The 12,927-nt window shown below is 49.8% G+C and overlaps 1 protein-coding gene across 1 annotated transcript in view; it reads right to left on the bottom strand.

Moving 5' to 3' along the window:
• MYO18B (myosin XVIIIB) overlaps nucleotides 1-12,927 on the bottom strand; it is a 307,510-nt gene that overhangs the window by 241,910 nt on the left and 52,673 nt on the right. Inside the window, exons 11-12 of the mRNA XM_045289537.1 lie at nucleotides 8,138-8,207; nucleotides 6,768-6,912 (exon numbers count right to left, since the gene is read on the bottom strand). Coding sequence (XP_045145472.1) covers nucleotides 6,768-6,912; nucleotides 8,138-8,207 — 215 coding nt within the window. The remainder of the gene's footprint in view (nucleotides 1-6,767; nucleotides 6,913-8,137; nucleotides 8,208-12,927) is intronic.

Below are 12,927 nucleotides of genomic sequence, written 5' to 3'. Positions count from 1 at the left end.
GGCCCAGTCCTGGAGGGCGGACTTGGAGCTCAGGAATGGGAATGAACCTTGGCAGGGCCCAGGCTCCCCCTGTCAAATGGAAATGGGCATGGGGTGGTTCTCAGCCTTTGTGGCTGTTGGAAGGAGGCGGTGGTAGTACCGTGACCCTGAGGAGGACTCAGTTCTCCAGCAGGGCGTGACCTCAGTGGTCCACTACAAAGCCTGGGCAGCCAGAAACCTCAGCAGGAAGACGGGCTGATGTTCGAAGCTTCCACCTGAGAATGTGCAAATATCGTCATTGCAGATCAGTCACACCCCATGGCCAAGGCACCAGTTCCTTGTCTGTAAAAGAAGATGGACGACAAGGACCAGCCACAGAGCCCTCTCTTGGCAACAGGCCCCAAGCAGGACCCCAGTAGCCAGTAACTCCTTTCTTCCTCCCAACCAGCCTAAGACGTGGCATCACTTGGCATGCCGATGTTACAAAGGAGGACATCAAGCCTCCAAGAGGCTCAGCTGGGATTCACTCCCAGACAACTGACTCAGGCCTGTGTCCAGGGCGCTGGTCAACTTAAATGAATCCAACCGAAGCCAAACATAATTGAGGTACACAGAATGGTTGTGGGAAAGGCCTTCGGCTTTTCATTCCATTTCCTCACCAACTGGTACACGTGAGCTAGAGAGCCTCAAAGGCTGTCCTGGTGTTGGTGATGGGTCTGGTCACTGGGACAAAGTTGTTAGGTGACCTCAAGTCCGTTCTGCTCACAGCAACCCCCTGCACAACAGAAAGCAACACTGCCCAGTCCTACACCACCCTCCAATGGTTAGATTTGAGCCCACCGCTGAAGCTCTGCCAAGGCCCTAATGCCCTCTACTTTACCAAGCCTGACATTCTGGTGTCTCCTAATACCATGTCCAAAGTAGGTGACACCAAATCTCGCCATCCTCACTTCAAAGAAGCATTCTGGCTGTACTTCTTCCAAAACAGATTTGTGTGTTCTTTTGGCAGTCCGTGGTACTGTCATGATTCTTTGCAAGAACCTTAATTCAAATGCATTAATCCTTCTTTGGTCTTCCTTATTCAATATACAACTTTCATGTGCACATGGGGCCATTGAAAAAACGAGGAGCTGATGCCAAGGGCTCAAGTAGAAAGCAAATGTTTTGAGAATGATGATGGCAACACATGTACAAATGTGCTTGACACAATGGATGGATGGATGGATTGTGATAAGAGTTGTATGAGCCCCCAATAAAAGTATTCAAAAAAAAAAATACCATGGCTTGGGTCAGGTTCACCTTAATCCTTACAGTGACATTCTTGCTCTTCAACATTGACAGAGGTCCGTGGAGCAGAGTGACCCAAGGCAACGCATCATTGGGTCTCCTGGCTGCTGCTCCCATGAGCATCGGTTGTGGATCCAAGGAAGTAACTTCAACCTTTTCTCCAGGGGTCACGGGGTTATCCGTGGGTAAACACTCAAAGGTCCGGAGTCAAGTAAGAAGGCCTCGGGATCTTCCCGTGGTGACCAATTTGGGAGTTGGTAAAAATAATATTGGAGTTCTTAAAAGAAGCGAAGGAAGTCGAGCACATGAGGAGGAGGATATTATTTTAATTGGAAGGGGGGAGAGGAACTCCACCTGATTAATGGAAATGATTCTTAATATATTTCAAAATGATCTGTTGTGACAGAAAGCAAAGACGTTTATATAGACTTTGAAAATCTTAATCGCTGGCTTTCAAGCAACCTATTATGAACTCTTCCAAAGTGGAATCGAGAGTAAGTAAATCATCCGGGCCACTCTCTCGGGGAGAGAAGGCAAAGCGTCAAGAAAGTAATTTATAGGCTGGAGGTGGAGTGGGGAGGCTTGGGAGGAATTATTGCCATCATCACATATTAATAAAATATTTATCAATGGGACATTCTCTTTTATCCTTACAGATGGTTAGAGGGAGGGCTCAGATCGGGGTGGGGGGGACCCTGAGAGTCCAAGGGGCTTCCACCCCCTCCAGTTGGGAGGTCAGCAGGCCAGGGGGTGGCGGGGCTTCTGCTCTGTCTCCCTGGGGGCAGAGGGGTGTTGGTTTGAGTGCCGGAGTCAGAGAGTCAGTTGGTGCTGCTTTTCTGAAGGCTCACTCTTCCCTCCCAGGGCTTTGCAGGGGCTCTGAAGGGAGCCGAGCATTTGAGCCTGCTGAGAGGCAGCTGTGTGCCCACGGGGAGGTCACCTAACACAGACACATCCTATCCCTCAGAGCCACAACAGTGGCTGGCTGATGGTGATCATGCCAAGCAGACCTGCTCCATCAAGCTTTAAAGGTCATGACTTCCCAGCAGCAGATCTCAGGGCTTTCTTGCAAGGGGCTTCTGAGTAGGGTTGAACCTTTAGCCTTCTGGTCAATGTTCCTGCCACCCAGGGATGCCCACACTGGTTGTTGCTCTTGATGTCCCATGTCTTCGGCTTGGTTCCAACTCATCATGGTGCCATGTGCAACACAATGAAACACTGCGCAGTCCTGCACCATCCTCACCATGGTTGCTGTATTTGAGCCCATTGTTGTAGCCATTGTGTCAATCCATCTCCTGGAGGGTCTTCTTCTTCTTTGGAGACCCTCTACTTCACCAAGCATGGTGTCCTTCTTCAGGGACTGAGCTCACTTGAAAACATGTCCAAAGTATGTGAGACAAAGTCTCACCATGCTGACTTCTAAGGAGCATTCTGGCTGTACTTCTGGATGGCACACTGGTTTGTCTCGTCCTTCTGGCAGTGCAAGGTACAGTCGGTATGATTAGCCAACACAATAATTCAAATGTATCCATTCTTCTAAGGTCTTCCTTATTCAGTGTCCACCTTTCACATGCACATGAGGTGAATGAAGCAACCATGGCGTGGGGCAGGCCCGTCTTCATCCTCCAAGTGACATCTTTGCTGTTTAACACTTGAAAGAGGTCTTGCCAGCAGATTCACCCACCGCAATATATCCTTGGGTTCCTTTCATGGACAGTGAGTGTGGATCCAAGTAAGATAAAATTCTTGACCGAGGATTGCCTTGATGACCTGTGAATGACCCCTCGGCCCTTCCCATGACCCCCGTCCCCACACATACCCCCCCAGGCATGTCCCTGGCCTCACTACACATACTAGTCTGAGCTTCTCTGGCTTCTCTAGCTGCAAAAGTATGTGCCACCGGTACACGTATGTCCAACAGAACAAAGCACTGCGTGGGCCTGCTCCATCCTCACCATGTTTCCATGCCTGAGTGCAGTGGTGCGGCCAGTGGGCCAGCTCCTCTCATCAAGGGCGCTCCTTTCTGCCACCCCTCCACCCCACCAAACACCATGTCCTTCTCCAGAGACTGGTCTCTCCTGGAAGATCTCCAAAGTATGTAAGATGAAGTCTCACCATTCTTCCCTCTCAGGAGCCCTCTGGTCTGACTTCTTCAACACAGATCAGTTTGTCCACGGCCTTTTCCGTTCAAATGCATCGATTCTTCTCCAATACCCCGATTCAAAAGGATCGATTCTTCTTTGGTCTTCCTTATTCAACGTCCAACTTTCACACGCATAGGAGGCAATGGAGAGTACCATGGTTTGGGTCAGGTGCACCTCAGTCCTCAAAGTAACATCCTTGCTCTTCAATACTCTCAAGAGGTCTGGTGCCGCATTATATCTTTTGATTTTTTGACTGCTGCTTCCATGAGCATTGATTGTGGATCCAAGCAAGACAACATCCTTGACAATGTCAGCCTTTTCTCCATTCATCATGATGTTACCTGTTGGTCCAGTTGTGAGGATTTGGGTCTTCCTTACACTGAGCTGTAATCTATACTGAAGATTACAATCCTCGACTTTCATGAGCCAGTGCTTCAATTCTCCCTGCATATTGAAGGTTGTTGATAAGCCTTCCTCCAATCCTGATGCCACATCTTCTTCACCTAATTCAGCTTCTCTGATAATTTGCTCAGCATCCAAATGGAACAAGTATGGTGAGCGCACACATTCCTGATGCACACCTTTCCCGGTTTTAAAGCGTTCCCAGTCTGAACTCACAGCCACACCCTCAACGTAAGCCAGCTTACAACGGTCGCTGGTGTTTTCCCTCCAAACAAGATGGCAAAGCTCACATAAAGTGGAAACCTTCCTAGCCCCACATTCATTGCCTTTGCTCTGACCAGCACAGATCTGGGCACCAAGGAGATGTCACCTCAACTCAGGGTGGCTACTAGGTTGATGTTGCAGTTATTATTGTTATTGCTATTGCTATTATCATTGTTGTTAGTTGTCCAAACACTGCCTGATCCTGCGCCATCCTCACAACTGTTCTTATGCTTGAACCCATTGTTCTAGCCACTGGGTCCACCCTTCCCATCGAGGGTCTTCTCCCTTTTTACCGTCCCTCCACTTTACCAAGCATGATGTCCTTCTCCAGGGACTGGTCTTGTCTGACAAGATGTCCAAATTAAATGAGATATACTGCTGCCATCCTTGTTTCTAAATTACATTCTCACTGTACTTCTCCCAAGATAGATTTGGTTCTTTTCTTGGCAATCCATGGTAGTGTCAATATTCTTAGCCAGCACCATCTATACATGCAGATTCTCCTCGGCTCTTCCTTATTCTGTGTCTAACTTGAATATGCACATGAAGTGATAGAAAATGGTATGGCCTGGGTCCAAGACCCCTTAGTCCTGGAAGGAACATCTTTGCTCTTCGACACTGTAAACACGTTTTGCGCAGCAAAATTACCGTGCAACACATCATTGGGTCTTTAGACTGCTGCTTCCATGAACATGGATTGTGGCTCTTATGGAAAGAGTTAATGTTGTCCAAAGTCCTCACAGAGGCCATAGAGGGAGCAAGAATGCACTAATGATTTCCTGGCTCTTATATGAAGAAGGAGTTACAAGACAAGGAGTTCATTGGAATGGGTTACACATTGAACTGCTGACCACAAGGTCAGCAGTTCCAACCCACTAGCCACTCTACAGGAGAAAGATGAGGCTGCCTGCTCCTGTAAAGATTTATAGCCTTGGAAACTGGCAGTGGCAGTTCTAGTCTATCCTAGTCTGTCTATTCTGTCAGAGCTGATTTGATGGCAGTGAAATTTTTATGAATTTTGATACTTGCAGTTGAACACACTTCTCTTCCTCTTGGGGGACTTGCCAGTGTCAGTAGGGTAGAGGGACATCAATCTGGCTGCCATACTTGGAAACCAGCAGGGCACTCTCCTTTGGAGCTGGGAGAATCGCAGCAAGATGGCACCAGCCGAGCCTATTTGTAATGCCATCCTTTCCAAAGGAGTTCAGCCCTGGTAGAGCTGTCAATCAAAGCACCTCCCTCGATCAGGAGGCCACAATGAGTGGATGGCAAGGGGAAATAGAGAGGGAGAGCCAATCTGCAAAGGGACCATGTAGCTGAGAGTACAGACATATTGGGGTGAGGGGGTCTCCAGCATGTTTATACAGAAAACCATTGCTGCCATTACTAGAAGAAGCCCTGGTGGTGTAGTAGTTATGGGCCGCGCTGCGATCCACAAGGTCAGCAGTTGGAAATCACCAGCTGCTCCTTAAGGAAAGATGGGACTTTCTACTCCTGTAAAGAGTTAATCCTCACAGAGGCACTTGTCCTCTAGGGTCGCCCTGAGTCGGAACTGACTGGATGGCAGTGAATGAGAGAGAGCCATTACTAGAACCCAGCTCCCCCTCGCATGATCAAGTTATAGCTGCTTGGCCAACCCAGTAGCCACTATCTACATGCAATGCTTTAAAGAAGAGGAAACATCTGATTCTTCTCAGATATTCAAATTCCCAACGGGGTTCAGGCTTTCTGGAGTCCTGGGGGCCCCTCATATCATTCTTCAAACCTTAAACCCAAATCAGTCCCTAATGTCTTCCTCCAACCCAAACCAAAGCTTGCTCTAGTAAGGCATCTCTGCTTTGAACATCCAACTCTTCACAACAACAACAAAAAGGAAAGAAGCATCTTATTTTGCACTGGGTGAAGGTTTACAGAGTAGATCAGCTTACAGATGATGGCCATCCCCACAGCATGGCTTCCCTCATGCCACTTCCTCCCTGTCTTTCCAGTCCTCCTCCTAGTCCGGCCCTAGTGTGACTGCTCCCCTTACGGACTTGTCTGTGTGGCTGAAAACTGACGACGGACCTGAAGGGTGACGGAGGACCATTTCCTCAAGGGTTCTGCCGGTCTCTATCCGACCAGCAAGCCTGGATTGATCGATGTGGAATCAATTTGACAAAGGCAACTCATCAGGTTCGATGGGAGACTTAGGGGGCTTATATTCACAGATGGGGACTGGTTTGGAAAAGGAGAACAAAGGGATCGATCATACAGCATGAAGAAGGTTATTAATGCCACAGAGAAGTCCTTGCAGAAATGGGTAAAAAGATGAGCTTTTGGCTAAGGACAATTCTCACCAAATTTTTTTTTTAATTCTTCATACTGGCCACATAGAGTGTGCTGAATGGTCTTTTGGGGGTAATGGCTGACACACTGACCTGCCCATCCAGCAAGCAGCCTGTCTCTGTGGGAAGTGCTTTTGGGCAGGGCTGCCCTGGAGTGATTGACTCTTGTCCTGTGTCCTTCTTGCAAGACCTTGTCCCTTAGCCTCTAAAAGGGCAGTCTGTCCCAGAGACTGGAAAAATTACACAATGACCCTGTTCCCCCAAATACACACACACACACACACACACACACACACACACACACACACGCAGAGAAGGCTTGTCAGGCACCTGTCAAAGCAGCCAGGTGAGCTGAGTCAGAAAGGCCTACCTTTGCAGGCACCTGCGGCACCTAGGTGGTATATGGCCGCCAGAACCCTCCAGATGGCTTGTTGTTCCTGCTCCAAGATGCCCAGGGTCTCCATGGCCCCCTGGAGCTGGGCAAAGGCAAGTGCTTCTTTCTGCTTGTCTTCAGGCTGTGGGCAAAGAGCGGGAGCAGGAGAGAGGCCAGCATGGTTAAAGAATGCCTGTTCACCACTTGACGCCAGCTTGGTCTCTGCGGAACACAGGGACACTTTATGGCTTCCGTAAATTGCAGCAATTAAGCTGAGAGAATGTTGACATACACTGAGCTTGGGCTGCTGGGAAAGTTTATACAAACCATTTCGGCCTGACCAGAATAATTCAGCATGATTTTTTTTAGGTGTCCAGCCCAGATTCTGTGGGGTGTTGCTCTGTGCCAGGTTCTAGTTCAGGGACGCAAAGATGAAGGAAGCCAAGACTTTGATACTGACCTCTCTCGGTGGGCGGAGCCCTAGTGGCATCATGGATTATGCATTGACCTGGTAACTGCTAGAACAACAGTTCAAAGCCACCGGCCACACCGCAGGAGAAAGATGGGGCTTTCTCCTCCCATAAAGAATTATAGTCTCTAAACCCGCGGGGGCAGGTCGACCCTGTCCTAGAGGGTTGCTATGCGCTGTAACGGACTCAGTGGCAGTGAGTTTGGGAGTGGGTTTTCATGGGTGGGAATGGAAAGAGACATAAAACCAACCAAGTGTGTGAAACAGGCTCAGAGGTAGGGGACCGGTATGTGCAGAGAACTCGAAGACACCAGACGGAACTCTGGTGGCACAATGGTTGGACTCTTAGCTGTTAATCAGAAGGTTGGCAGTTCGAACCCACTCAGTGGTTTTGAGGGAGAAAAGCCTGGCGATCATCCTTCATCCCTAGGGACAGTTCTACTCCGTGTGTTGGAATCGACTCAACAGCAGCAACAACATGAGATTCCAGGAGGGGTGCTTTAGTGAATCCCTCCTCCTACCCCCCAAAGAGTGAATGCCCCACAGAGATGGCGTTGTTATTGCTGTTAGGGGTTATCGAGTGGGTGCTGATTCATAGCAGCCGGATGTGCCACAGGATGAAACCCTGCCCTGCCTCATCCTCCCACTCGGTCTTGTGCTGGAGCCCATTGGTACCGCCACTGGGTCAGTCCACGTCTTCAAGGGCCTTCCTCTTTGGTGCCACCCTGCCACTTTACCAAGCCTGATGGCCCTCTCTACAGACTGGTCTCTCCTGCCAATCTGTCCAGGGTACAGGAGATGAGGACTGGCCCTTAGAACCCTTGCTTCTAAGGAGCATTCTGACTGTACGTCTTCCAAGACTGTACATCTTCCAAGCTCTTTTGGCCGTCCCTGGTACTTTCAATATTCCGTGCCAGCACCTTAGCTCAAACACGGCGATGGGGTACAGCCAGTCTACCTGCGGGATGCTAGGAGGCAGAGATGTCCACATGTTGGGGAAATTAGAGTTAGCAAAAATGAGGAAGTCCTCAGTGCCATGGATCGATGTCACACCCAGAACCACAGCTGTTAGAGGTGATGCTGACCAAGTCCACAAGCTAAGGATACTTGGGAGGCAAGAGCGAATGGTCCAGTAAAGAGTGGGTCTCTACACACAATGGGCATTCAACAGAATGCTGACTTTTGGGGAGGTCGAATGGGCAGGCCAGGGGAGGGGCGACAGCAGGGAAAGCTGACAGAGACCCACAGCAACCTCTCAGACAAGATGCGGATGTTCAACCCAGGCCAGATCCCCACCCTGTTGTCACGGAGTCGCTTCCAACTTGCTTGCCCGCTGTCTGTGGGTCGGGCCTCCCTCATGGTGAGTCTGTATTACAGGGTCGGGCTGGGCTCCGTCAAGTTTTCTCAGCCATCATCTTTACAGAAGTAGATTGCCAAACCTTTCTTCCATGGTGCAGCTGGGTGGCAAGGAAGCGCCCGAACTTTAGGTGAGCAGCAAAGAGCAAAGCATTTGACCTGCCCAGCAACCTCAGCTCAACCATGACTGACAAAAGAGTAAACGCCCCCTCCCATCCCTGACATTTCTAATCGATCACTAATTGATCCCGCATACCAGTGGCATCACCCCTTGCAGCTGCCACAGGCAAATCTGGCTTAGCAATGTGACCTGTTTACCATCCCTGCTGCAGGCCAAGAAAGACTTGTCAAAGGTTGTTTTGTTTTTTTAAGGAGGAGACAGCAACATGATTATGGGGTGTGGGTTTTCTGGGGTTTTTCCCCCTTTGTTTGATTTATGATCCTAATCATGGTTGATTGAATATTAAAACCAGTCTGAAACTCTTGTGCGCATGCCATCTGGCCAAGGAAACACAGCCCAGAAGCCTGCTGGATAGAAAGGAAGCAAGCCAGGGATGGGAATTCTTTAGTCAATAATCCACCGGGAGTTAATGAGGGAGTGATCTGCACGCTCAGCCTGCTGGGAGATGCCGGGGGTGAACTACTGGCAGTTATAGCTGAGAGGTGTTTGAGTTTGGTGAAGTTTGGTGTCCAGAGAAGTGGCGGGCACCTTTGCTTAACTCACTGCCATCCACTCAATTTGGAGCCGATTCTGATAGGACGGGTTTCTGAGACTGGAACTCTTGAAGGGAGTGGAAAGCCTCCTTTTTCTCCCACACAGTGGCTGGTGGCTTTGAAATGCTAATGTTACAGTTAGCAGCCCAATCCTTCACTTACTATGCAACCAGGGCTGCTGGCAGGCTTTGTCTTCAGATGTCCTTGTCGAGGGTGGAAGTTTGAACATCCCCTAGCAAGTGGTCCCACAAAAGAGCGGCCTGGCATCCATGTCTGTAAAGATGACAGCCAGGATGGGTGTCTTTAGTAGGAGCCTAGGCCTGGAGTACCACACAGTCTTAAAAGAAGGCACAGAGGAGACAAATTGCCACCGTAAATAAATCTACCTTCCAGAGTAGATGACTGGAGGCGCTGTGAATCCAAGTGAGGCGGAGGAACAACTTGAGTAGAGGAGTCCTGGTGGCACAGTGGTCAGATATTGGGCTGCTGGCTGAAAGGCCAGCAGTTCAAAACCACCAGCCCCGCTGAGGGAGAAAAATGAGGCTTTCTACTCCTATAAAGAGTTAGTCTTGGAAATCCAGTGGGGCAGTTCTACTCTGTCCTGTTGGGTTGCTATGAGCTGGTGTGGACTTGATGGCAGTTTGAGCAAGGTGAGCAAGGAGCCCTGGTGGCATCCTGGGCTAAGTGTTGGCTTGCTAACTGCCAAGTCATTGGTTCAAACCCACCAGTTTCTCTGAGAGAGAAAGAGGAGGTATCTGCTCCCAGAAAGACTGGCAGCCTCAGACACTCCTCTGTCCTGTAGGGTCATTGTGAGTCAGACCGAACTAGATGACAATGGATTTGGCAGTGGCAAGACTGTTGACCCCAAATGAGGATGGTAACCAGTGCTGGGGACCTCTCCAGGTAGAAGTTGTTCAATGGGGGCATGCTGTGCTCTGTTTTCATGCAAAATAAAATAAGTGGGAAAATTAAAAAGACATCAGCCTAGCAAGGGCCATTCTCCCTCTGCTCTCCTCTCGTCTCTCCCTTTCTCTTTTTCCTTCTTCCTCTTCTCCTCCTCCTCCTCCTCCCTCTCTCTCTCCCCTCTCCATCTAGCTATTATCTATCTATCTATCTATCTATCTATCTATCTATCTATCTATCTATCTATCTATCTATCTAATCTATCCACACACGGGGTCTCATGAGTCAGAATGGACTCGAAGCTGACAAACAACACACCAGCAGGCTTGATGAGCCCTCCATTCCGACCAGCACAAGCAGGCAGTCTAGAGAGGGGCACTGTTTGTCCAAGGCCACCCACCAAGTGAGTGTCCAGTCCTGTGCCTGTGTCCACTCCATCCGCTTCCTTCTTCTACTCAGGGAAGCCCCAAGACCCACCGCCCAGTTGGCCGGACGCTGGAGCATGCAGTGACATGAGAGATCTGCGGGGAGGGCCTTTCATTAACAGTGAGAGCATGTTCCACCGGTCGTCCTGTCCCTGAGATGCTGCAGGATGGAGAGCCCTAGCAACCAGGAGCTCAACCTAGTAACCACAGCTGCTCCACCAGAGCAGGCAGAGGGGAGGCAGGCATCTCACCTACATGCTCTCCATTGTTATTTAAGAGATTTCCAATTTTCACAGACAGAATACTGGAGGATAGCAGCCACACATTTATTATTCCCCCAATTGTCAGCAGGAGCACGGGGCTTTAATTTACAGGCAGGTTCCATCATTTGGAACCTAACTCTCGTGGGAAGGAGGAGGAGAAGGCTTCTGCTCCTGCTCATTTGTTTCTCTTTTCTCCTCCCCTTTCTCCTTCTTCCTCTTCCTCTCCTCTCTTCTCCCTTTCCATCTTCTCTCTCTCCCCCTCTCCTCTCTCTTCCTCTCCACCCTCTCTTCATCTCTCCTTCTCTCCCTTCTTGCTCTCTGCTCTCTCCTCTCCTCCCTTCCCCCTACCCCTTCTCTCACTTTCTCCCTCTTCTCTCCTATCTTTCTTCTCCCCTTTCCCTTTCTCTTCTTCCTCTTCTCCACCTCCTCTTGTTCCCCCCTCCCCTCTCCAGCTAGCTATCACCAATATATCTATCTATCCATCATCTATCTTACTTAACTCTATCTCTCTCCCACCTCTCTACTTTTTTTAAATCGTTTTATTAGGAGCTCATAGAACTCTTATCACAATCCATACACACCTCTCTACTTTTAAGATGGAGCAGGGGCAGCCTGTTTCTAATCACAAATAATTAAGATCAAGAAGATGTTTGATTCTGCTTCGAGAGTGCCAACAGGTCCGCACAGCACGCCCTGAAGCTTGTCTTTGCCAGAAGCCACCCCAGGAACCCAAGTTGAGGACAAGGGTCAGTAGAGGCAGCTCAAAGGACAAATATGGCCAGGGGTCTGACGGTGGTTCAGTCACCGCGCAGCTCAGCAGAGCAGTGAAGAAGACAAGCCACTGGGTCCCACACGCTCTGGGTCAGCAGGCTGCAGGGCCCCACTGCTAGGAGGTGTAAGAATAGCCAGAGCCAGGTATGCTGCGAGAAGTCAGGCTGGTGGGCGATCAGGTCGAGGCTACTGGTGACGGTGGTGTAGCATGATTCATGTACTCCTGACAGTGAGGTGTGCACAACAGAAGTGCTGTATCAGTGGGTAGCTGGGTACACAAGGCCCCTGGGAGTGTGTGCAAACCTTCATCAGAACCCATGCAGCTGGGTCTGGCAGTCTGCTCCCATGAAGATTTCAAAAGAAGGAAGACCTAGCTTACTTGCATCGAGTGTAGACCCACAGCACACCTTGTGGTTAGCAGACCAAATGCATAACCACTCTACCACGAAGGCTCCTTAAACCTCTCATAAAAGAGGTGTGAAATCGCCCCTTAAGTCAAAGGACCAGTAGGGGCTAGGAGCCTGGACAAGAGGCCTGTTGTTAGTGAGCAAGCTCCATCCTGCCACAATGGACAAATGGGACACCCAAAATAAAAAGTTCCTTGGGCCAGCAGGCAGTGGGAGCTGGGAGCCAACTGTTGAGTGGCTAAGACAATGATGATGATGACGATGACAACGTCAAGTGCTTTTCCCTACGCAGGAAAACCAGGCTGGGTTGCAGAAAAAGAGATTACAGAGAAGAAAATAATGTGCAAGTTTGGTGATTTCAGACAGTGCTTGATGTCCTGGTGGATTGCAGACACATTCCCTATCAAAGCTGAAATGTGGCAAGCAGGGAGGGGCTCAGCGTGAGGGCTACAACAGCCAGGCAGCAGTCTAGTATAGCCAGCGTTGGTCAGCAGCCACCGGCCTAGGTCCTGACTCTACAACCACACTCAGCCATGCTGTCTCATGGCCACCAAGTCCCTTCTGACTAAGAGTGACCCTGCAGGACAGAGATGAGCTGCCCCTGTGAGTTTCTGAGACTGTTGGTCTGTATGGGAACAGACAGCTTCATCTTTCTCCCTTGGTGGGCCTTGTGGTTTCAAACCTCTGACCATGAGTTTAGCAGCCCAATATGTAACCCACAACACCACCTGGGCTCCTAGTACAGGGTCCTGCTCAACCTGCCTTTTGCCTTTGCATCCACTGCCCAGGGTAGGTGGGAAACTGGCCTCACTGCACATGACATTACTCTCATTCCAGAACTTCTGCCTC

This window comes from Echinops telfairi, unplaced genomic scaffold (genome assembly GCF_000313985.2).
Source record: "Echinops telfairi isolate 266 unplaced genomic scaffold, ASM31398v2 ScPeMD7_29;HRSCAF=101, whole genome shotgun sequence".
In the NCBI taxonomy this organism is placed as follows: Eukaryota; Metazoa; Chordata; class Mammalia; order Afrosoricida; family Tenrecidae; genus Echinops; species Echinops telfairi.
This window is presented reverse-complemented; position numbering and strand designations above follow the sequence as displayed.